General features: G+C 49.9%; 1 protein-coding gene and 1 long non-coding RNA gene across 2 annotated transcripts in view; one reads left to right on the forward strand and one right to left on the reverse strand.

The window, feature by feature from the left end:
• SYN3 (synapsin III) overlaps positions 1-25,845 on the reverse strand; it is a 492,973-nt gene that overhangs the window by 7,324 nt on the left and 459,804 nt on the right. The window contains exons 8-13 of the mRNA XM_061417235.1: positions 21,541-21,683; positions 16,717-16,791; positions 13,699-13,801; positions 8,384-8,518; positions 7,339-7,426; positions 3,326-3,614 (exon numbers count right to left, since the gene is read on the reverse strand). Of these exons, the coding sequence (XP_061273219.1) occupies positions 3,326-3,614; positions 7,339-7,426; positions 8,384-8,518; positions 13,699-13,801; positions 16,717-16,791; positions 21,541-21,683 (833 nt within the window). The remainder of the gene's footprint in view (positions 1-3,325; positions 3,615-7,338; positions 7,427-8,383; positions 8,519-13,698; positions 13,802-16,716; positions 16,792-21,540; positions 21,684-25,845) is intronic.
• LOC133247873 (uncharacterized) lies at positions 18,336-21,005 on the forward strand. Its single transcript, XR_009736543.1, has 2 exons — positions 18,336-19,168; positions 20,047-21,005. It is a non-coding gene; the product is annotated as an uncharacterized LOC133247873 (long non-coding RNA).

Raw genomic sequence — 25,845 nt, forward strand, 5'->3', positions numbered from 1 at the left:
TCCCACAAAAACAGATTGCTCAGACGTCAGGCACAGCTGGAGAACTGCTCGCCCACTCTCCTGCCTCAGTGCACACGCCCGCCTGGCAAGCTGTAAGGTGCGGTAGCAGCAGGCTAGGCTTGTTCCTCCTATAAGTTCCAGCGCCAGTTTGGGGATCAGAGGGTCTGTGTTCCAGACCCTTTCTGCCATCTGTTCCTCCAGCTGTGGGCAAAAAAGTCACTGAGCGGGGCCTCTTTTCCCTCATCTGTGAGACAGAGGGTTGGTCCAGCCCAGCCTCAGGCCTCTTGCAGCTCGGACACCATGGGCTTCAACTCCAGCCCTGCCTGAAGCTCTTATGGCCATCCCGATGCGCTTCGGAGTTCTCACAGTGCCTCCTATCTGAAAGGCAGTGTTTGACTCTTTGTGCCAGCCGAATGCCAGGCGACAGGGCTCCAAACATGAATGAGATTCATTCAGGCCCTGCCCTCAAGGGGCTCCCAGTCTAGTGGGGGTGAAAGACAGGAGAGATCCACGCAGGCTCTTATCACCACATGAAGTGACTCAAGTCTTCTTCAGAGCAGGGCTATCTTTTACCCCTTGCTTTTTCCACCCAGGGTGTTATTCAAGACTAGTTCAGAGTAGGTGTTTGCTAAGGCGTTTGGTACCTGTTGACCTGAATTGAACCAAATAATACTTTAGAGCATCAACCAGGAGATTCAAGTGTTGTTAGCTAGATTGCTGGGCTTCCCTGATGGCTCAGATGGTAAAGAATCTGCCTGCAATGCAGGATACTTGAGTTCGCTCCCTGGTCAGGAAGATCCATTGGAGGAGGGCATGGCAACCCACTCCAGTATTCTTGCCTGGAGAATTCCATGGACAGAGGAGGCTGGGGGCTACAGTTCATGGGGTCTCAAAGAGTCAGACGTGACTGAGTAACATACCCACACAGCTAGGCTACTACAAGGTTAGCGCTCAAACCTGGCTCAAGTTCTGGAGCCTTTGTCTGTGCTATGGTTAGCTGGGCTGCATCTTTTGACATGTGAGAGGCAGCCAAAGATATACGTGTATGGAGCCAGCAGCATTCTGAGCACCAAATGTGCAAACACTCATTTTAATTCTTATAATAACCGTGTGGGGTAAATACTATTGCCCTTTTGCATGTGAAGAAGTTTAGGCACAGAGAGGTTAAGTAACTTTTTTCTGAGGTCAGGCAGCTTTTAAGTGGCAGACTTCAAACTGAACCCAAAGGTGGTCTGACTCTAGAGTCTGTGCTGTCAACCTCTATGCCTGCTGCTGGAGGACCACTTGCTAATATTACTAAGCTAAAAATGCTTTTATCCTTTGATCCAACAACACCATTTCAGGTATTTTCTATACAGTTGATCCTGCACATGTAAGAAAAAGCTTGTTTTTAAGGCCATTCACTGCTGCCTTCTTCGTAAGAGAAAACCAAATTTCCATTTACAGTGGATTAGTTAGATAAATTGCAGTATAATTACACAGTGGAATAATTATACAGCTGTGAAAAGGATAAAATGTTAATGACCTGCGTGGAAGAGCTCCAGAATGCATTGCTAAATGTAAAAGCAAGGAGCGAATGGCGTGGATAGTGAACACTGCTGATTGTGTAAATAAGTGGGAGGAGGAAACAGAACATATATTTCCGTATATGCATAAGGGAATACTGGAGGAACATGCTAGAACTAACAAAAGTGCTTACCTTTGGGGAGCAGGGGGCAGGAAAGCATTGGATGAGAATGAGATGGGGTAGGGTTTTCAATAAAAACATCAATATTTTTTAGATCTTTGAACCAGGTGAATATATTACCTCTTCTGAAAACTTATGGTTAGCTTGTTTGGAGTTGAAGGAAAGGAAAAACTTTCCAAAGAAAATACATTTGGGATCTCTCTCTCTGACCTCAAACCAAGAGATGGGCTTGAGAGGAAACAAGAGAGAGAACAGATGTGTGCCCTGGGATGGAAGCTTCCCTCCCATCCCAGTCATCTAGCCTTCACAGGGTGACTTTGCAGGTCCTTGTATTACGAGTCTATTTCCAGGACTTCTCTGGTGTCCAGTGGTTAAGAATCTGTCCTGCAATGCAGGAGACATGGGTTCGATCCCTGGTCAGGGAACTAAGATCCCACATGCCGAGGAGCAACTTAAGCCTATGCGCCATAACTCCTGAGCCTGCGTGACACAACAAAGATCCCGCATGCTGCAACTAAGGCCCGACACAGCCCGATAAATACGGTTTTAAAAAGGAGTCTATTTTCCCACCTTTTTAATCTGGGCTTGACCATGTGACTTGTTTTTATCAAAAGCCTATGATGGGATGAAATGACATCGTGCAGCTTCTAAGGCTGAACCTTGAGAGGCCTCGAAGCTTCTACTTTTGCCGTTTTGGAAAGTAATTCTACCACATAAGGGAGCTGGGTCCAGCCTGCTGGAGGATGAGGCCCCAGGAGAGAGAGAGGCTCGGCTGACAGGCGACACCAATATCCAGATGTGTGCAGAAGCCCTCTTGGACTGTCCAGCCGCAGGTAAGTGGCAGATAACTACAGCCCTATGAGCAATCCCAGGAGAGCAGGGTTGCTAGATTTAGTAAGCATACGTGACACCCAGTTAAGTTTGAAATTCAGATTAAAAAAAAACTTTTTGAATATAGGTCTAACCCGTGCAATATTTGGCTTCCCTGGTGGCTCAGACAGTAAAGAATGTGCCTGCAGTGCGGGAGATCTGGGTTTGATCCCTGGGTTGGGAAGATCCCCTGGAGGAGGGCATGGCAACCCACTCCAGTGTTCTTGCCTAGAGAATCCCATGAACAGAGGAGCCTGGCAGGCTACAGTCCATGGGGTAGCAAAGAGTCAGACATGACTGAGCAATTAAGCACATGCAATATTTGAAGGCATACACTCCAAATTATTCATTGTCTGAAATTCAAATCTAATTGGGCATCCTGCATTTTATTTGGTAACTCTCCAGGAGAGACCATCGGGAGATCCTCCCAGCTAAACCAAACTCAGTACAAGTCACTAAATGAAAAAAAACTATGAACAAAGAAAATGGCTGCTTTCTTAAGCCACTAAGTTTCAGGGTGGTTTGTTATGCAGCAAGGAGTACCTGATGCAGGTACACATGGAGGATCACAGTGGGGCCTAACCTATGCTCGGGCCTTGCTAGGTCCTGCCTGCCCCCCAGGTTCCATCCTCTAGGCCTCCTTTTGCCCATTCAAAGCTGGGGTGAGGCCTTAGTGGGTCTTGCTCTGAGTCCCCAACCCTGAGCCGGCCCAGCTCCACCCACACCGCAAGTCCACTCTCAGCCCTTCCCGGGTCCCAAAGCACTTACTTGAGATGGGGATGGGGTGATGCTGGCTTCTTGGCCTCTTCGCCCTGTTGGGAGGCGCTGCGGCCCTGCACAGGAGGCCGGGGCTGCGAGGTAAGGGGTGCGCTTGACTTGGGGGCCTGGTTTGGAGAGCTGCCTCCAGATGCACGGGAGAGCTGGGGAGACCCTGGCGATCTCTGCTGTGGCGATCCAGACTGAGGGCTCAGGGGTTGCTGGCCTTGTGGGGAGAGCCTCTGTTGGGAGGGGCTCCCAGATCTTGGGGGCTGAGGAGACTGAGCTGGGCGAGGGCCCCCTACAGGGAGAAAAAAACGATTCCATTCAAATTCTTTTAGGATAAATAAGGCTGTGCAAAGGTGTCACTTTGAGGACGTTCATTACAGGGTTCTTCCTGCCAGTGAAAAACTGAAAACAATACAAATGCGCAACTGTAGGGGAACTGACTAGAGTGTTAAGATACATTCATGTAATGGAATGCACTATGGTCATCATGTATGATGTGGCAGAACAATATTAAATGCCATGGGATGCTGTTGATAATATATGCTAAATATTAATATAGACTACTAGACAGAAAGCAGCTTATAGAACAGTATTTGTGGGTTAATTACATTTTGACATGTATAAAAATACATGCCTGAGGCAAAGGAAGGAGTCCTTGCCCTGTCCAAGGGAGCAGGCTATGCATGCTAAGTCACTCAGTTGTGTCTGACTCTGCGATCCCATGGACTGTAGCCCGCCAGGCTCCTCTGTCCATGGGATTCCCAGTATCCTGCAAGAATACTGGAGTGGGTTGTCATGCCCTCCTCCAGGCGATCTGACTCAGGGATGGAAACCGCATCTCTTACTTCTCCTTTACTGGAAGGTGAGCTTGTTATTGCTAGCACCCTCTGGGAAGCCAGTGTCACTAAGGGAGCAGGTGTTACTAAGCGTCAGTGGCATTTGCCACATAGCTGCCCACTGTTTCTAGAGCTCCTACTCCGTCACAGGAGCTGGAAATCTGGATTTTATGTAAAAGCTTCTCATTTTTAAATGTTGGTTTGCTTTTTTGTTTTGTTAAACTCACCATAGGTCCAAAAAAATATGTTTTCTAGTTTTATCTTAAATCTCCCCTCTTTCCCCAACACTCTGCCCCTCAAGGCTGATTAGTATCTTAGAAAATCTGGACTCTTATTCATTCATTTATTAACTATTCATTTAGTCCCTATTATACAGATGAGATTCACCAAGAGACTAGTAATTTTCTTTCAGCTTCTTGGCAAAGCAAAAAAAAAAAAAATAATAATAATACTTTTTGTTTGAGCACATAGAAAAAAAATTAACTTATATGTAGATAGTATTTGCTTAGTATTTGCTTTAGCACAGGATCAGTGCTAAAAGATGATGAGGTTCCTTAGAAGAGAACTTCACTTTCACTGAGTTGAAAATGAGTAGTGAGTTCAAAAAACAAGTTAATAATGTGATCTTGTTAATTTGGGAACTCAATGAAAGCATTGTGTTTTAATTAGCCCTGTTATTTTTACTCTAAATGTTAATTCAATGAGTATTTTCTTTAATTATCCTAATTTGTTTTTAATTGATTGTTTTTCAACTCACTAAAAGTATGTTTAGCCTCCTGTCCCTTAAAATAATATCTCTTTATTTATCGAGTGTGTCTCTACTCTGAGCCGTAGAGGAAGCAAGAATACAGTAGCTCTCTGTTTTAGAAGCGCTCTGTGCAAATGTGGCTGAAAAAGTAAGTCCTGGGGCAGAGTGGGAAAGGAGACGGTAGGGCAGAGGCACAGCCAGAGCCTGGCGGGGTGATGAATCAGTCATTTTTGAACATTCTATAAGCAAAGAATTATCGCCTGGCAGGAGGACAGTGGGCTGCGGTGGTCCTAAGTATTCTTAACGATGACATCATTAAGAACAACGTGTATATTATCATCGTTGTGTTGTTTGTAGTTGTTGTTTAGTCACTAAGTTGTGGTCAACTCTTTGTGACCCTCATGGACTGTAGCCCACCGGGCTCCTCTGTCCATGGGATTTTCCCAGGCAAGAGTACTAGAGTGGGTTGCCATTGCCTTCTCCAGGGGATCTTCCTGACCCAGCGATCGAGCTCGTGTTTCCTGTATTGACAGTTGGATTCTTTACCACTGAGTCAGCAGGGAAGCTTAGTAAGACACAAATTATTAATAGCGAGTTTTAAAAAATATAAGAGTTTATTCTGGCAGTGTCTCTTTATATCAGCATAACTGCTTTCCTTACAGAAAAATCCAGTAAGAATAAAGTTCTTGGCATCCTTGCTGGCCTCAAAGGTTTTGATAATCCCTTTTGTCTCCTTTTGAGGTCCCTATCCTGTCTCTCCATCTACTTGACATCTCTTTGGACCCAGATTTTCTTTTTTTGGCACACCGTGTGGCACGTGGGATCTTAGTTCCACTGCACTCCCCTGAGGTAGAGTGCAATCCTCTGGATTGCGTAGGAAGTCTCTAATAGTGAGCTTTCAACAGTTAAAGTCCCTGATGGCTCAGGCAGTAAAGAATCTGCCTGCAATGCAAGAGACCTGGGTTTGACTCTTGAGTTAGGGAAGATACCCTGGAGGAGGGAATGGCAACCCCTTCCAGTATTCTTGCCTGGAGAATTCCATGGACAGAGGAGCCTGGTGGGTTATAGTCCATGGCGTCCCAAAGAGTCGGACATGACTGATGGTTATTAGCAGTAAATTACTAGCATCTACTAAGCACTACCTCCACAATGGGACACCTTGCTAGTTAGAACTGCTTCTCTTGCATTATCTCACAGGCAGCTCCCCCTTACTAAACAGGCAGATGTCATTTCCTCCTTCATCACTGTGGAAACTGAGCCTCTGAGAAGTGAGGTAGCTTGCCTAAGTCTGCCAGAGGGAGACACTGTAAGTAGATTCAAACGTGTTCATCTGCCTGAAGAAGAACCCAATGTTCACTGGCACGCAGTTGTGTAAGTCCTGCAATTTCCCTTTTCTTAAACGCTTTCTGCTTTTCCAGGAAGAGAAGCACAGACGAGAAGGATGAATGGGTGTTTTATATAAGACCTGTGGAAGAGGAAGCCCTTTGCTGCCCAAGGCTGATTTTCCCAAGAAGCAATGAATCCATTACTTTGATAAAGGCGCCTGGGAAGGTCCCAGTGTGATAGCAGTGCTTTCTTTCCGATGGGTCTTAAAGCAGGTCCTTAAAAAATCACCGTGAAAATGCCTGGCCTGGCATCTTGGGGTGAAGCTGACCTGAGGCCCTAAGCTGGCACTAGAGCCATGAGGGTGCCTGGAAGGTTCTGACATCGAGAGAGGACATGGGTGACTTTTGCCCCAGGCCTGAGCGTGAGAACATGCGAGCAGCTGGCAGCCCAAGAGAAGGGGTTAGTTACTGCCACAGTCTCCTTTCATCTTGTCATCAACAGTTCATACATTCTCTGATAAATGGTGGCATTTACTTAGTAATACTGGGATATTTTTGAGGAATGATTCGAATTGACAAGGTTCTATGTAATGTTCCATTTTTCTTTCTCACTCTTGCTGGTTGGCTCATAAATCTATAATCAGGCACTGCTAGCGGCTAGGAAGCAGGCACTTTCTAGAAGATCTGAAAGACCAGACTTGTAAACATGCCATTTTCTTGTGCTTCCTTGTGCTTTCTTGAGGCTTGCACAAAGCCTCAACAGCTACCTCTGTAAAAAGGAAATACCCCTGTTTTCATTGCTGACACTTTAGGAAGCTGAAAATGAGACCATAAATGGGAAAGTCCCTAGCATAGGGCCTGGCACATATTAGGTACTTAATACATTTACTTTCGGTCTTTCTTCCCTCCTTTCCTGACTTTAAGGGAGTGACAACCTCATGGTCTCATTCATTCTGCACACAGAGCAAGGGAATAAGTCTGGTAATTAAGTATGAACATGGAGTTTTTCAGAGTGCCTTTTTGGAAGTCACATGTGGATCCCTCAGTGCATTTCAGCATCCTTGCCTGGATGGTTTCTCTTGGTGGGTGGCTCGTCGTGGGTCCTACCTTGTGTGGGTGGCCGTGGCTGGGGTTGTCCAAGTGGAGGACCCAGTTGGGCTTGCCCAGGGGATTTTGCTGGTTTAGTCTGAGGAGCCTAAAGCAGAAGAGAAAAGAAGACTGCTGTGGCCACTACAGCCATTCACTTCCTGGGTGGGAGGGCAGGATTTGTAAACATGTTTGTTATTGAGGTGCTCAGTTGTGTAATGGACTATAGCCCGCCAGGCTCCTCTGTCTATGGGATTCTCCAGGCAAGAATACTGGAGTGGGTTGCCATTTCCTTCTCCATCGTTACTGAGGTAAAACTTACATAATGTGCACAGCACAAATAGTTTCTACACGTGGAGACACCTGTGTAATCACCAAGCAGGTCAAGACAGAACATTTCCAGTGGAGAAGGCTGCCCCACGCCCTCTCCAAGCCAGTGGCCTTCTTGAGAACAAGCATCTTTCTGACATCTGTTATAACAGATTTGTTTTGAGGGGGAAAAAAGGGGATCAGGTTTTGAGACTTGCTTTCCAGAAAGCTGGAGATCTAGCAAATTCTTTGGAGAATCATCTGGTAACCCATGGTGAGGATCAGGGAAGACAGGAGCTCTGTGTTAGCGTGAAGAGGTTGGAAGATGAGCAAATGGAAGACACAAGAGTCCCTGCTGACCAGTGCCCTGGGAGCACACAAAGGGCATGTGTGTACATGTGGGCATAAGTGCGTGTGCACGCGCGCACACACACACACCCTGCTCACCATTCAGGCCTGGGAGGGAGGGCACAGAGGGGACATCTGGTTTTCTATGATAATAATCTCTGCCTGCAGACACTCAAAGCCAAGTTGAGACCACATTTTTCTCTCCAGGGTGGCAGAGAGAAGAAAGGCCCCTCAGAGCCTCCCAAATGTCCCTGTCAGGAGCAGGGGTACAAACTCTCCCCCAAGCCCAGCCCCACCCACACCCCATTTCTTTCTCTCCAGGTCGGTTCCTCCCTGGGTGCATCTCCTCTGGATCAGGGCACCCCCTCCGAGACGGCCAAGCATCTCTCATGACTATACACTCTCTCACCCAAGGCCTCAGGGGCGAGGGCACCGTGCCCCCTGGCATCAGGAGTTGGCTCATTTTGGAGATGACAAGGTCGGCCATCAGCTGCTTGTCCTCTTCCACGTGCTCTCCAATCAGAGGCATTGAGCTGTCCATCACCTGTGGGCGAGAAAGGAGTCCTGAAGGAGGGGAGCTTGGCAGCTGAGCAGCGCATCCCAGGAGGGTGGGCTCAGACCTCAGGACAGAAGTGAACACTAGATGGCAGTGTTCTCCATGCAAATCTCCAGCCCAGCGCCTCGGCTGGAAATGACCCCCGTGGAGACAGCCGATTTCCCGCAGTTCAGTCTAAATCAACTCCCTGGACTCAGTTCAATTCAGTCTGCATTTGCTGGGCCTTAGACATGCGACCAAGGGCGGGGAGGCTTTGCTGACCTTTTCTGCTCTTTTCTTTGGGGAGCCGGTCTCTGCCCCCTCCTTTCCCACCTCGGCCCCTACCCAGGATTGGGGCCAGCTTCCTGAACTTTGGCCCAAGGTCAAGGTTTTCCACAAAGCCGGAAGCAGTGAAGGAAGGGGCTCAATTATGATCAAAAAATGACACGGGTTGCAGTCAACTCAAGATTCGGAGAGAAGAGGGAAGAGGCGAGGCCTGTTCTCTGGAACTCTAGCAGAATAAACTGCAGAGAAATTTCAGCCTTCCACAGGGAGAAGGCTGCTTCTCAAAGGAGGCACACTTGTAATTGGAGGGGCCCTGAGAGATCAGGGGCTTCCCAGGTGGTGCTGGTGGTGAAGAACCTGGCTGCCAATGCAGGGGATGTAAGAGATGCGAGTTCGATCCCTGGGTGGGGAAGATCCCCTGGAGGAGGGCATGGCAACCCACTCCAGTATTCTTGCCTGGAGAATCCCATGGACAGAAGAGCCTTGTGGGTTACAGTCCATGGGGTCGCAAAGAGTCAGACACGGCAGAAGTGACTTGGCATGCATGCATGCTGAGTGATCATATTTGTGCATCCACTCTTTTGGCAGATGGAGAAACCAAGGCCCAGAGATGGGAAGGGCTTGCCCAAAGGCATGTAGGCCAGTGATCCAGGTGGTTCCCTAGGCATGGACAGAGGTAGAAGGTCTTGGGTGGGTTGGTGGAGGGTGGGGCCTTGGTGGGCTCTCTGTCTCCTCCCCAGCTATAGGAACCCAGCCTGTTCCCCCAGCTCACCGCCATCTAATTCTCCATCTGGTTTCCCCTTTTCCCAAGCTCTGGACTCAGCAGGTTCTGTCTCCCATCCAGGTCCTTGGGCAGGTAGGCCATTGACTCTGCCCACTCTCTACCTGGCTAGCGCTTCTCATCTGTCAGGAAAATCTAGCTGGTCCTTCCTCTGCGAAGCCTTCTTGGCACTCCTGCCATCCTTGCTTTGGTTGTCTCACCATCTCCTGTTTGTGTCTCCCCAACCCGACCGTGAGCCCTGGCTTGGGGATGGGCCCTGTGTCCAGACAGGTGTGCCCTTGGTAAGTACCTGCTGAATGGAAGGACAAGTCCTGCTCATATCGATAAGGATACTAGTAAGAGCTGTATGGCTTTACTAGGTGCCAGGTGCTGTTCGAAGCACTGGGTGGAGAGCTCACATAAATCTCAGAGTATCTCTTTGAGATAGGTACCGTTACTGCCCTTATCACAATGGGAAAGCTGAGGGTCAAAGAAGTAGCAAGTCCCAGGACAGACTGGGAGCACTCCTTCTACATCTCAACAATCACCGAACAGCTCTGAGTAAGAACTAGGAATGGGAGACCTGGCTTCCAGGCTCTGGTTCTCCTAGGGACTCGTGGTATGATCTTGGTAGCTCACTTCTCATCTGTGGGCCTGTTGTTTTCCTCAACTATAACCTGAGGGGGTTGGGCAGCTGCGAAGACCCTTGCATCTGAGACTTTTAGGAGTGCATTAATCTAAAGCACCTACTATAGTTGTTGCTGTTTAGTAGCTAAGTCATGTCCAATTCTTTGCGACCCCAGGGACTGTAGCCTGCCGGGCTCCTCTGTCCATGGGATTTGCCAAGCAAGAATATTGGAGTGGGTTGCCATTAGGCAATGGCAACCCACTCCAGTACTCTTGCCTGGAAAATCCCATGGATGGAGGGGCCTGGTGGGCTGCAGTCCATGGGGTCGCTAGGAGTCAGACACGACTGAGCGACTTCACTTTCACTTTTCACTTTCATGAATTGGAGAAGGAAATGGCAACCCACTCCAGTGTTCTTGCCTGGAGAACCCCAGGGACGGGGGAGCCTGGTGGGCTGCCATCTATGGGGTCGCACAGAGTTGGACACGACTGAAGTGACTTAGCAGCAGCCGCAGCAGCAGCCATTTCCTTCTGCAGGGGATCTTCCTGATCCAGGGATCATACCCGTGTCTCCTGCATTGCAGGTGGATTCTTTACCACTGAGCCACCAGGGAAGCCCTACTATGGTTGGGAAGCTGAAAAGCAAACTCAAGGATGTGAATGCAGATTGTATGAGCAAACTGAGCTCCCTGTGGGTTGGGCCTGGGTCCTTGGCTTCCTGGATCCCATTGCCCGGCACGTGGACAGTCTCTCAGTCAGCATGGGCTGAGCTGAGCGATGGCTGTGGCGCCTCAGTGTGCGCAGCTCTGGCCTTTCTCTTCCTGGCCCTGCCTGCCCACTCTTTTTTTGTTCTGGTTTCTGTTTCCTACGTTCGCTACAGTGGAAAACAGCCGCCACAATGAACCTGAGGTCAGAGCACTTTGTGGTCCCCACGGTGGACACAGCTAAAGGAAGTGGACATTCGGGTCTCCCCAGGGAAGCATTTTTCCAGTGAGCAATGTCATTCCCTGGACAAGTCATGGAGGACAAGTTCAAGGGTCTTTCCCCTGAGTATTTCACTGTGAGGATCTTCACAAAACATGTCCCACAAATGTTATGTTCTCACCACAGAGGTGGCTAAGGAAATCAGTATTTTTGGATCCTGTCTTTGTTTTTTAAAATACCTTTTATCTTCCTGGTAAAAAGCTCCCTATCTCCCTTCCCCTACTCTAAACCAAAAAGCAAGGGAAACCACTCTGTAACGTTTCTGAGAGAAAAAGAAAAAGTCTGAAAAAGCCATTCTTTCCCTCCCGATACATTTTTGAGAAGTTGTTTTCTTGTTTTTTAAAAGTCCAAACCCACTATTTTCTTTTCAAATGTGGAAGGTCTTTCATCCCTGACCCTCTGAATGTCTGGAGGCAGGGAGCCTGGGCCCACGGGTACAAACTTTTGTTTCCTATGAGTGAAAGTTGAGGAAACTCAGAGAGGCAGGAGCTCTCAGGGGCAGAGATAATGCTCAAGTGAGAGAGAAGGAACTAAACTCACAGAAGAGAGGGGGAAGCAGCCCCGGAGTCCTTCATCTGCTGACTGCAGGCCCCTCTCTGAATGGAAGCTCCAGAGCAGAGTCCCTGCTACCCTGCCGTATCCCCATCACCTGAATGGAGGGCTGGTGCCCAGAGGAGGACCTCAACAGTGAATGAATGAATGGGTGAATGAATGGGTGAGTGAATCAGTGACCACGTGTGTGTTAAAGCTGAGTTCATGTCTGGTGGTCCCATGAGGAGACACAGAGGCAGGAGGGCCAGGGAGGGATTCCGGAGATGCAGTGTCCTGGGCATGGATCTGAAGCACTCAGGCGTCCTCAGGAAGGTGGGCACCTCATTCCTCCAGGGAGCAGCCTGGGTCTGACTCGGAAGCAAGTGTGCAGGATGGTGGCTCCGCTCCTGGCCCCTACAGTGTCCCCTGAGAAGGGGCTGCTGGGGGGATTTCAGGTATGGTGGCCACTGGACTTGAGGGGAGAGTTTTTTTTTTGACTGTGCCACATGGCATGTGGGATCTTAGTTCCCTGACCAGGGATCAAACCCACATTCCGTGCATTCAAGCATGGAGTCTTAACCACTGGACTGCAGGAACTCCTGAGAGTTGTTTTCTAGAGCAAGACTGAACGTGCTAATATAGATGGTAACTCATCCCTGGAAGTTACCGGGCCTTCCTTGGGCCAAGAGTGGGCAGAAGGGCTGTGCCCACCCTGGCCTCCCTCCCCTCCACCTCCGAGCTGGTCAGTCTAGGGGCTCAGGGTGGGAGGAATGCCTTCCTGGCATGGCAGGAGGAGACCAGCGGGGCTCCCACCCCTCCGGTCACTGGTCCTGGCTCGCTGTGGGTCCTGGGAGTGGTGCAGACACGCTGGGCTGGAGCATTAGCTGGCTCTCGCGGTCATCCCAGCCATGTGCTTCCCATTAACTGCCCACACCCAGGGGAGGGGGCAGCCGCAGGGCGCTCCCTCACGTGTCTTGGCCGTGTGTCAGCACCGCCCCTCTGCTGTGGTGTGAGGAGAAGGCCGCAGAAGGGAAGTACTGGAGGGACTGGTGGGGGTGGTGGTGGTGTGTGAGCAGAGAGACGTGACGCTGGGGAGAGAACTCTGAGCCAGCGCAGCCTTTTCAGGGGAAGCCACGGAGAGCCATGGGCTCTGGCGGGGGCCGGGAAAGGGTTAGGAGGGGAGGGGGGCTGTGAGGTCAGGAGAGACACAGGGGAGCCATGGCCTGGGAGGAGGACTGTGGGATTGGGGCCTGGGGAGGAAGTCATGGGGGTGGGCAGGGGAATGGGAGGCCCACAGGGACCCGCAGGCGACAGCTCTGGAGGGCAGCAGGGGCGCGTTGGCCTGTGAGATGCAGGAAGGTTGAGGGAGAGATTCTGGGACTCTGAGCCCCTCTGAGCCTCTCTCATACATTTCCCTTTATTCTCACCCCATTCCTAACCATCAGTGCCCCGCAGTGACTAGTGTACCATCCTCCCTGCCAGCCGGCACACTCCATACGTGTCTTGTTCAGTGCTCTATCTCCAGAACTGCCCCACACCAGGCCCATGGGAGCCCCTAATACATGTTTGTTGATTGAACAGTGAGGGACTCTCTGCACGGTGACTGTGGAAGTGGGTCCTCTTTACCCGCTTAGATACTAAGAAAATTTAACAGACTGGAGGGGACAGAATCTTGCCAACTCTTGGCCCAGTGCCCTTCCCCTACCGTTAGGGCCACAGGTGTTGGAAGGTTATCAAACCTCATGCCCAAAGTCATCAAAGTCCAGGGCAGGACCCCTGGGCACAAAGGCTTTAGATGCAGCCGAGGGGGTGGGTGGGGGTACATGAGGGCAGTGGGTGAGAAGCCTCTGGAGCTGATCCCTGAGGCCTAGGCTGCTTGTGCCCCAGCCCTGACCTAAGACACAGCTGACCACTCTGGAGGTCACACCTGGACTCCTTCCCTCTGGAATGCCTGCCCAGGGGCCTGGTTCCGGCCAGGAGGAACTCCTACTCCATTGCTCACCTCTATGATGTAATCTCTGCCATCTTTGCTGTGGACAGCCTTGACGGCACAGATGTCCAGGCCACCAAACATCTCCGAGCAGCTGTCCACCCACAGCCTGTACCTGCAGGGACGGACAGACAGTGAGTATGCAGGACAGGGGGCAGGGGCGGGAAGCAGACGGCGAGAGATGCAGAGACAGGGGGAAGGAGAGACCCCGAGAGACACCCACAGAAAAAACAGGCTAGGAGACAGATAGTGACATACACATAAACTCATCCATTCAGAGATGGAGAGAGACAGGAAGACATAAGAGACAGAGATGCACGAGAGAGACAGAAAGGCAGAGAAACAGACACAGAGAGAAACAGAGGCAGTGGGAGAGACAGAATGGGTAAAAAGAAAGGCAGAGATATAGATGGGCAGTGAAAGACACACAGAGGGAGAGAGGTTAGAGAGGGAGCCAGGCAGGCAGGCGACAAGCAGGATGAGGGGGAGGAGTGAGGGGAGTTGGGGGGGATCTCAGAGACCTGATCTCCTTCCCCTCCCCAGGACTTTGCTGGCCCCCAGTACCGGGGAGCTTGTCCTGCCCCCAGCTGGATCTGTCCTGGACCCCAGCTGCCCCTGAAGTCTTTTTCCCTTGGGAAAACTTCTTGAAGGGCCCCAGAAGTCCCTCCCAGGCCCAGCCTGCGGGGACAAAGGGTGTATTCTCCCCCTGGCCTGAGGCACGCAGGCAGAGGAGCCTGGCAGGCCTCTCCAGCCTGGCCCGGGGGCCTGGCCCTCTGGACCCGCTGCTTTTGTTCCCTTTCCAGCCACTTGATGGCTGCAGGGTCCGTTTGCTTTGCAGGAGAAGATCTCAGTGCTGGACTCTGACCCTGCAACAAGGGGATGGTTGTATCTTCCCGGCCTTGTGCTTGGCTTCCCTCGTGGTGGCTGGATTTGGAGTCACAGGGGACTTTGTGTCAATGTTCTTGCCTTTCTCCCCACTCTCCAGGGTCACATGGGGCACGCCTGCTTGGAGATCTATTTGTGTCTCTGAGCCATAAGGCCTGGAATGAGCTGAAGTGCTCTCAGAGCTGGCTCTCTCATCTCCTCTGCTAAGTTTCCTTGAGGCACTTAGGCTACTGACCATGAATTTGCAGAAGGGAAAGTGGATTCCAGGCCTGAGCAGCCCCACTCCCATAGCAGGCTCCTCCAGGAATGGCCCATGGGGCCTGGGACTGAGCAGAGCCAGGGAGATAATGACCTGCTGGAGACACCTGTGAGCAGCCTGCGAGGCCTGGGGAAAGGCTGGGCTTACGTTCTGGAAAGCTGGTGGAGAAAAGGGCCACGACTGCCCCTTGAATGCCCACTGGGGGAAGGCTGTCACTCCCCCAGAGCAGGTGGTGCAGTTGTGCCAGGGACCCCTGAGACTGGAGAGCACAGGTGGGCACCCACCTCGGGGGCGGCACCTGGGACTGGCGGGAAGGGAAGGAGACTGCTATTTCCAGTGCACTCCTGCCACTGAAGATCCCTTTCTCATCAGCCCTCTGGCTTGGGTGCATTACCTCCAGCCTACAGCTGAAGGAGTTCAGAAAGGGTACTTAACCTGTGTAACACAGATCTGAAGGGGGCAGGACCACTCACTTTAGTTCATGCTGTTTCCTCAGCATAGAGCCCTGAACGAGTTCCACAAGGGCAGGACCCATGTTACATCCCTCCCCTAAGTCTCAGTCCGTGTTGCTGCAGCACGGTGGTCCCACTTCACTCTCTCGGGGCAGAGATGTGACACAGAGTATCTAATTACAGTGCTGCTGCTTTCTGGGTCATCGTGATGGGGTCCATGATAGTCATGTGACTTAAGTCAGGCCTATCAGTGAATAAGGCTCAATTCCAGGCTTTGATTGAAATAGTTGGGAAAGACATCTTTCTGCTAGACTTGACGCAGTTAAGATGTAAGCCTGGAGCCACTTTGGATCACTATATGAGTGAGCTGGCCTTCTGGAATGAAGCCAACATGGAAGAAAGCTGAACTGAAGTTGGCAGTGAAAGTGAAAGTCACTCAGTTGTGCCCAACTCTTTGTGACCCCATGGACTGTAGCCCACCAGGCTCCTCTGTCCATGGAATTCTCTAGGCAAGAATACTGGAGTGGGTGGATAGAATAAGTTCTACAGGCCTACCTGGAGCTGCACCTTGAAGTTTTCATTGCCACAAGCCAGTAAATCCCCTTTGGCTCCAACTAATCCATTTTCTGAAACTTGCAACTGATACAGAGTTCTTAAAGGGAAGGGTTGGGTCTTTTCGTCTGGACCTCTTTAGTGCTTAGCATACATAACATGCAGTAGGTACTCAATTCATGTTCACTGAACAGACCTTTCTGACCCTAAAGCCCATGCCTTGCCACTGTCACTGAAGGCTTGCAAGCAGAGATCACTGGGCACTCAGCAAGGGATGTGTGTGTGCTGCTGGCCTCAAAAGCAGGTGGCTGGACCTTCTTCAGGTGAAGATGGCTCACAGGTGTTGTTTAAAGGGAGGGACTTTCAGCCAGTGTGCCTTTCTACTGCATTCATGATTCACAGGAAATTGACCTCTCCCTCCTCATGCTGAGAGAGGAGTGGACACTGAGAGAGGAGTGGACACTCCAGGTGGGAGCTGTGGTACCCTAACGGGATGCTTCCATACAGCTGTCAAGAGCAGAAGAGACTGGTGAGGACTTCCTGCTCTCTTCCTGCAGCAACTGGCAGGGCCACAAAGACCCCTGGACGAAGTCAAGATGTCAAGGTTTTAGTCTTATCTCTGCCATTGATCAGTTCTGTGACTTGGACAAGCCATGATCCCCCTCTGAACCATCTTTCCCATCTGTAAAATGGGGTTATTGTAAAACATTCCCTGAAGGCTATTATGGGCAATAAAGCGGATCATGCCTAGGAAAGTGCTCTGTGGGTGGTGAGACGCTGGCCAAAGTGCAAGACAGCATTCATGACGGGATCCTTGCTGTATCCCTGTCTACCTCCCCCTGTGGCCGGTACCCTTCCCGAAGCGCCTCCGTTACCTCTTACCTCTCGGTCATGGCCACCTGCTCCAGCATGGCAGAGCCTGTGTTGGCCTTCCAATTTCCAGAGATGGAGGTTCTCCTGTACCAGAACAAACGACACAGTGAGGGAAGTAGGGATGCTTGTCATTGATCTGCTTTCCTTTTTTGCTTTGGCTGTTTGGTGGTTCTGATTCAAATATCTAGCTTACATTGTTCTAAGTCGCTTCAGTCATGTTGGACTCTTTGCTATCCTATGCACTGTAGCCTGCCAGACTCCTATGTCGCTGGGATTCTTCAGGCAAGAATACTAGAGTGGGTTTCCATGCCCTCTCCAAGGGATCTTCCTGACCCAGGGATTGAACCCTTGTCTCTTATGCCTCCTGCATTGGCAGGTGGGTTCCTTACCATGAGCGTCACCTGGGAAGCCCACTATGATGTGCATTCTTAGATACACATCCTGTCTTCAGATTTTTGTGTGTGTGTTTTTATTTCCCTTTATATAGATTGTCTTATTTCTTGGGTCTTATGTATCTTTTCCTAAGCCACGTTTGAAATGTAAAATTGAATTTAATGAATGCCTACACTATCAGATTAAATCCTTCAAATGACCTCCTGTTTTTTTTAGAAGAACTAGGGTAGTATAGCCCCTCGTGACTCTGGAATCTTTTTTGAGCACTAAAATGTAGGAAAAATAACCAATGGCGAGAAGTGACTGCCTTTTCACGGTGAAGAGCAGGAAGGCCTCTGCCTCTGCCTGCCTCATCACCCTCTCAGTTCCTTTGCTTTTTCTGCTCCAGCAACAACTGACATCCCTTCGGGTGCTCCAAAGCCCATGGATTTTTTCCAGTGTATAGGCCTCCATATACTTTTCCCCTTTGCCTGATAGAGTCTTCATCTCCATCCTTGTCTCCCTAAGTCCTACTCATCTTTCAAGTTTCATCTGAAAATGTGACTTTCTGACATGACACTTCCCCAATAAGAACCCCCTATACTACATTCTACCAATGTTTAGAAAAGCTCCTTTCAGTTGCAATGACCGCTTTAGTGTGCTGACTTCCCTGAGGGCAGGGAGCATGTTTGACTCATCCCTCTGTACCTCTAGTGTCCAAGGGTTCCTGGCAGGTAGTAGGTTCCAGGTAACAACTCACTAGGTAAGGGGTTGTGTTTGCTGAAGAGAAATACAGAAAAAGTATATCCAGTGGCATATCTGGATTCAGCAAAGACTGAATGGCTTTAAGCAAAATGGAAGTGATAATGTGATCTGTTTCATGTCCAAGGAAAGGCATGTGATTGAGCTTCAAGGGTGAACCAGTGCTATCCAATGTCTTTCTAAAAGAGAAAATACAATGTATCTGAGAATAGCAGATGCTGAGAACAGGTGGCCAACAGGAGCCATAATGGTTAAAGTGTCGCATTTAACATTTAAATGGTTAAATGTTGCAGTCACATTGATAAGCTTCAGTTGGTTCAGTTCAGTTCAACTCAATGCAATTAAATTCAATCTGGCAAACAATCATCAGGCCACCCTATGTCTTGACTATAGGACTAATCTGAGTGTGCAGAGATGACCCCCCTCCTCCAGCTGTTTACTACCTTAAAGGGTAGACTAGCCTAAAACCAGAACAGAGGCATGGTAGGGTTAGCAGTACACGTGAGGTGTGAGGCATTCTGGGGAAACAACGTTTTAGATACTTTATGTGACCCCAGAAGGTAGTGACTGAGAGGTACCTGGAGGGATGAGTAGGATAGGGTAGAGTGGGATCTGTATGGTGACAAGGGAAGGTAAGAACTGACTTGAGTCAGGTACGAGTTTGAATCTTGGTTGTAGTGTTTCCTAGTTTAACCATGGACCACATTTCTGAATATTTTCTTATTAGTAAATAGGAACCATTTTAGTACCATGCTTATAGGGCATCATGTGGATTAAAGGAAAGATTCTCATAAATCTCTTAGTACAGTGGGTGCTACTATTATTTTTCAGTAAGTGTAGATGAGAAAAGAAAGCATTCTATGCCAGCAACAGCAGGAGCACAAGCTAGATTGGTCTTCTTCCAAGAAGATAATGATAGAGAGAGCTGATAGTGAGTGCCTTCTATGTCTGAGACTTGGGTCTAAAAGCTTTATAAACACAGGCTTCAGTCTCACAAAACCTAATGAGATGGACATTATTATTATCATCAGTCCCATTGAATGACAGAAGCCACGAAACCATATCTGAGAAACTCTGTGCTCTTAACCATGACTCTCCATGGCAGAGCCGAACACAGGTCTGAGGAAAAAAGTTGATTGGCCCAAATATGATGCAGCCGCTTGAATGAAGGATGGAACGTAGGCTGTGACAATGGAACCTACGTTTATGACACAGGTTTGATGCTGACCCCCTGGTTGAAGAGGGCAGGGGTGAGTGGAAAGGTGCCGACCTAACTACCTTTGGAGATTAGTGGAGACTGGATGCCTAAGAACAGAAGAAGCCATATGTAAGTCCTGCACCGTAGTTGCCAAAGTTGTTCCTCATGGGGCTACAGCCTGACAGTTCTGCAACTGTACACATGTGCTGGGATTGAACAAAGAAGTACGTGGAGGGAGGATGGGGGAAGCCAGGTTTTTTCACTGTTGGGAGTGGAAAGTTACAGATAAGCAACTTGGGAAGGCTAAAGTGAATCATGTTGAAAACCGAGCCCTAGTTGAAAGTCTGACACATCAATAGGAGCTGTTTAGCTTTAGCTATAGACGGATATATACAGAGAGAAATAATTACAGACGTGTGTATACACGGGTTGAGATACACACATTTATTTCCCAGCTCTGTCTGCTGAGAGGACTTAGACACAATGACACTCAGTAGCAACAAGCACAAAGGCCTGAGTGCAGGGCAGGAAGTGGGCCAGAAAGGACGTTGAACGGTCATGGGAGGAGAGGGCGTTCTACACTGAGGTCTGACACGAACCCCTTCCCTCGGACGTGGGCCAATGCAGGGTCCAGGAAACGCCATAACTAATGACAAATTGGAGCTGTCGGGACAGAAAGGCTCAGCATAAAGAATGCGGCAATGAGGTAATCCTCAAGAAGAGAAACTGGGACAAGGTGTCGTCAATGTCAAGTGGAAACGCTAACAATGAGGAGAGGAGGGAAATGATATCATGAGGGATGGTGGAGGCCTCAGGAATGTGTTGGACCATGCACTAGAATGTTCTCCGACTCAGAGGGGTTATGGGTGTGGAGGTGACTTTATCGCCCTGAAGGCATCTGAGAGCAGTGACAGGTCTGGCCTGGCTCATGGGTGGGAGAACAGTTGGCAAGACAGGCCAGAAGTATTCCTTGGCTCCATCCCTTTCCTGGGCATATTTCCTTGCAGGTCAACGGACTGCATTTTCTCCAGTTTTCCAGGCAGTGGCAGAGTGGAGTGGTTGCAACTGAAACTGGGAGGCCTGCAGAGCCTAAAATGACCATCTGGCCACTTACATAAAAAAGTTGCCAATCAATCTACAGTCTAAGCAATCCAGGTAGAGCAAAAGTAACCCTAGATAATACAGAAATGGAGATGTATGTGATCAATGCAACCTTACTTATGAGACAGGTGGGAGCTAGACTTGGCCTGTGGGCTGTGGTTTGCTGACCCTGACCTAGAGCACAGCTCCACCACACAGAAGCACATAGAGAGATTGTCCAACTGTCCAGAACCATCTGTTGCAGTCTTCAAAGGGGGAACCATGCAATCAGCACTCCATCCAGGCTTGGAGACCAGGCACTTATTGCCTCTCTGGAGTCTCATCATTTCAAGTGGGACCAGCACTTTCCAAAGTAAGACAGAGAGGCCTTGGAGCCGAAAAGACAGAGCCCTCCACGCAGTCAAGAGCTCCCACTCATCCTTGTAACCACAGCTCCAGCATGAGTCATCATCTGATGAACCACTCCTGGATTGAATGTGTGATGAATTTTCTGGCATTCGTCCCTTTTCTTTTAGTCACATAACCTCTATCTCCACTGGATAATGACCCTGCCTGTGGTGCATGCTGTCTTGGTGGGACTCTCTATACGGATCGTCTGCCTTCTTCTGATAATCATGTGACCACCGTTGGACTAATCAGCACTGTTTCCGTGGAATTGTAATCTTGCGTTAAGCCCTGAAAATGATTATGGTAGATTCCCTTCCTAATGGGGTGCCACGAAGACTGTCTACTACTTCTGGCTACCCAGATTCCTGGGGCTTCCCTGAATCCCAATGTTTCTGAAATTGGTAATTTGGGGTTAGTTAGTTTTTTTAAGTTTCTGATCATCCATAGGTTTCTAATAAATTCCCTTTAAAAAATCCCACCATATTAGTCAGATGTGGTTTTTACTGCTTGCAGGTGAAGAAATCTGGTGTAATCTCCTACCTGATCTTATTAGTCCCAGGGAAACCCTTTTGCAGCCCATAGCCCCAGAGCCTTCCTTTCATGGTTACAGGTCAAATCATGACACTTCTCTGCTCAGAAAGGAAGAGAAGAAAATCCAAAATCCTCAGCAAGGCACTCAAGGCCATCCTTGATGTGTCCCCCAAGTGTCCCTTCCATGTATGTCTCCTGTGACATACATCCCCTATATGCTTGCAAAGAGGCCAACAGTCTTTATTTCTCTGGGGGAAATAGCCTTCATTTAGGTAGACAGATTTTTTGCCCTGGAATAAGCCATGATGGAACAGCAGCCTTCCTGTGTGACAACTAGAGGTGAAGGAAAGTAAAGGAGACAGAAAGGGAAGATAAGATGTCCCTGTGGGGTCTCTGCCATGGGGTTTAGTCTCGGTTCCTCTCACACTCTGCTCCTACCCTCCTCCCGGCCTCCCAGCCCCTGCCCCTGCCCAGGGACTCACATGTAGGCCTTGTAGTTGGACCCGATCTTCTGGATGCGGATGTCATACTTGGAGTCGATGAAGGCCTCGGTGGTGGCATAGGTTTTGGCCATAGCCACCATGCTGGTGACGTCCTGGTAGTCGTGCTGGTTTTCTACTTTGATCTGTTGGGAGGATGAGGGGATGAGCACCACATACCCGGTGTTCATTGAGCACATACCCTGTGCTGGGACCCAGGGCTGCATATATAGTGACCGTGAGAAGGTCATCTGCCTGGCAGGGGAGGCAGACACAGGATGCAAGTTGCTCCCCAAAGGCAGCATTCCACCTGGGGAAGTCGAGGGAGTCTTTATAGGAGGGGTGGGCTCTGAACAGGGGTCAGGAGAGGGAATGCGATTCTCACATGGGCTATGACACAGGTACATTCTCTGGAGAGGATGGAGGATGGACAAGCCAGGGGCAGGAGGAGCTGGGGGGAGAGGGGTGGGCCAGTGGTCTACACTGGCCGAGGGGGGCAGGAGGGTGGATATACCTGAAGAGGGTCTTCAGGGAATAGACCATGGTGGGCCTCAACAGCTTTGGCAGGGGCTAGAACGCTAGCCTGAAGCTCTGGATAGCCAGTTGAAGAGGAGGAGTTTAAACAAGAAAGTAGCCACATTTGTGTCTCCTGCACTTCTGCAGCAGTGTGGGGAGCCGGGTAGGGGGTGTGATATGGGACAGAGAGAGACCAGTGTAAGTGTGTGTGTGTGTGTGTGGTGTGCATGGGCAGGTGTGTGCATGTGGGCTGTGTGTGTGAAGTTTGCGGGGGACACGTAGAGTGTGCGAGGAATGTGCAGTTCGTGGCATATGTGTGTGGTGTTTGCATGTGTGATGCACATGGTGTGGTGCTTCTGAGTGTGCAGGCAGTGTGGGCATGTATGTGTGTGGAGGGAGTGTGTTGGGAGTGTGCATGCTCTGGACACAGCTAGCTCTGCTAGGCCAGAGGCCTGGGGGAGAAACTCACTCATGCTGTTTACTGGGCTGAGGCCAGGGACACAGGGTGTGCCCTGGGGTCAGCGAGAGGTCTCAGGAGAGCTTCCAGGGCCAAGGGCAGGGGACGAGGCCAAGGCTCTTGGAGGGCGATCTCAAGACACACCATAGCCTGACTCCAGCCCCTGTGGATGGCTGCAGGCCCCCTCCCCTGTCATCCTCACTTGGACAACAGAGGGATTCCTTGGCCAGCAGTGGGCAGAGGCCAGATCCTCGGGGATGGGTGTGTGGAGCTTGTGTTTGGGGTGGTGCTGTCCTTCCAGCCTCTTCCAGCCCTTTCCCACCTGCCCTTCTGGCTCAGCAGTGCCTAGACCACTCCATCCCCCCCATAACGATGGCGCCCACATCTGCCCTGACCTCACACTTACAGAACATCTTCTCAGTTCTCTTCTGGGACTCAAAATAAGATTGTGAGGCAGGCAGGGTGGGCATTATTATGACCGTTTAACAGATGTGGAAATGGAGATCTCTCTCCTTGTCCAAGGCCAGAGAGCAGCTAAGCACAGAGCTGAGAATGAAACCTAGGACTCCAAAAGCACAGCGTTCTCTGAACCATCCCAGGGTATTTACGAGTGCACATCCGCTCTCCCACCCAACAGGTCGTAAACAGCTTGGTAGACCTCCTCTCCGCTCTCTGTGTGTCCCCGCCCCGGAGACAGCGAGCCTCCTCCCACCAAGGCCGAGACCACTCTTTGTTCTAGGTCCCCTAAGGCTCTGACTGCTTGCTGTTCCCTCCTTCCTCGTAACAGGACCCTTAAGTTTTCTCTGGGGATTTGGCCTCTCAGCTAAAGATGACTTTGTCTCAGTCTCCCTTATCTCGGTAGATGTAGCCAAGTGTCCAAGTCCAGCTAGTGAAAATGTGAGGAGATGTGATGTGAGCAACCTCTGCGTGGTGCCTTTAAGATGAAAGAAAACTTCCCCTTCCCTCTCCTCCTTCTGCCTGGCTGGGATGTTTACATGACGGTGGGAGCTGGTGCAGCCTTCGTAGGCCACAAGATGGAGGCTGCACGCTGAGCATGACTGGCTAATACGGTGGAAGGAGCTGGATTTCCCACACCATGCTGTCCCTAGTCTGCCCTTGACTGTGTATGCTCAGACTCCTACATGAGAGTGAAGTGAACCTTAATCTTCTTTAAGCCACTGTTATTTTGGTCTTTGTTAAAGCAGCCAAACTCTGTGTCGGCCACGCGTTTTCTAGCTCTTGCTCTTCGTTGATTTTTTATCTTTTGAATCAACATGATCACGGATGCACTAATCTCAGGTTGTTCCTGCCTTTCCGTACCTCAGTTACCACTACTCTATCTCAGCATCCTCATCTTCCACTCACTCCCAAACCAACTCTCTTTGGATGCCATTCCCCACCACTCCACACAAAATGACTTGGCAAAGGTCACTTCTGACCTCCTCATTGGTGAATCCAATCGAGTTTCTTTGGGTCCTCTTGCTGCTTTGACACTCCATGGTATAGGAAATCGCTAAACTTCTTGAAATTTAGTTTCACTGTTCTCTTCTGGTTCTCTTCCTTTTTTCCCTGGCAACTTCTTCACAGTCTATATTGCTTCCTCTTCCTTCAACTACCCCTTGGGTGGTCACAGTATTTCATTCTCGGCCAACATTTGGGATCTGGTAAAGAGCGTCAGAGTTACTGAAATTAAAGAACGGGGCTGGGAGCTTGCAGGGACAGCTTGTTTAATTCAGTTTTGTCAGTGGATGGACCTGGAAAGGACCACAGCTACTTCCGCACCTCAGTTTCCTAGTAAGCACAACATACGCCACAGGCTGTCTCGGCGATTTCTAGTTGTCCACAGCATCCATTCTCTTTTTATATAGCTGTGAAATGCCTTAATCTGGGGGCGCATGGCCATCCAGAATAAACATTATACCTCCTCATCTCCCTGGGACCTGTGTGTGCTCATGTCCTCAAGGCTGGGTGATCACGTTTTGGTCAATGGGACTTGAGCAGAAGTTGGGTTTGAATTCCCAGGTCTGCCTTAAAAGAGAAGTGTGTGTGTGAGGCGGAAGGGGGAATGCTTCACAGTTCTTTCTTGCCTCATCTGACTGGCTGGAAGGGCACCATCATAGACTTTGTATCTGAAAGGCAACACCCCAGGAAGGATGGAAGGAGCCAGTTATGTGAGAGGGAAGGTCCTAGCTTGTTTAAGCCATCTTAGGTTTTTGTTACAGAAGCTAAACTTCATCCTTAAGTAAATGTCTGTAGAATGCATCATGTATGCATTCATTTATTCACAGGATAGGCAAAAGAGAGCAAAGAGAGAAAGTATAGATGCAGTGGTTTAATTAATTAATGGTTATCTCAACCTTCCTTTGTGAACCCTTCTCTCCTAGAGTTGGGTGTTTGGGTTGGGCACTCATCCTGTCCTCTCCAGGACTGAACACGTAACCCAGGTTTCTTATACATGGGCTGGTAATTTTATTCTCAAGTTGTGTGCTGTCTGAGCCCCATAAAATCCGACTCCACCCCTGGCTCCATGTCTGTTTCCCCATTAGACACAAGCTTCGTGAGGGCAGACAAGGAGTCTTGTTTCCAGATGTAACCCTGCTGTCTGGAATGCTGTGGATGGCCCAGACACGTCTGCTGGGTTGAGTTGAAGAAGGATGGATAAAGATGTGCTTGTAACTGGGAAGAGTGCAAGGGGATGGAAGGAAAAATATGGGGTCTTGGAAAAAGGCAAAGAAACTGTGTTTCAGGGAAACTTGTTTTATAAAGTAAATTTCTCTGTAAATGCTTGGGCTGGATTCCACACTTAAAAGGTTTACAGCTTCCTAGTGGAGCGCCAGTGGTGCAATCGGTGAATGTGAGTGCAGTAGTTGGAAGAGGCTTACGGCTTCCTTCAGGAGCCTTGAGAACCTGGTGAAGTCAGGGGCCTTGCAGAGGGGAGCAGGTGGTCTGTTGGGTGGTGCTGGAGGAGCTGCTGGGCTGGTGCTCAGGGCATAAAGGGAGGTGGCATGAGAAGGTTCTGGGGATGGGCAGCCATGGAACGGCCACAGCCAGGGGAGGGAGTCTTGGCACTCTGATGTATTTACTAGCTGGAAACCCCTCCAACTGTTCACAGAGACAAGCTGAAAACAGGAAGCTCTAAATGAGCTGTGACTCAAGATTACCCATTTGCTGCTCTGGGGACTTGTGCCCAGTGAACTCCTTGACTCTGAAGACTCATATCCTCACCCACCTCCCTACCCACTCTGCGGCCCGGCCCTGTCTCTTGTGCCCTGCTCCCTCCGCCTTGCCCACCTCCCTCCTCCTGGGCCCCATGCTTCCTCTCTCCCAAGTCCACT

The sequence above is a fragment of the Bos javanicus genome, chromosome 5 (genome assembly GCF_032452875.1).
Source record: "Bos javanicus breed banteng chromosome 5, ARS-OSU_banteng_1.0, whole genome shotgun sequence".
Lineage (NCBI taxonomy): Eukaryota > Metazoa > Chordata > Mammalia > Artiodactyla > Bovidae > Bos > Bos javanicus.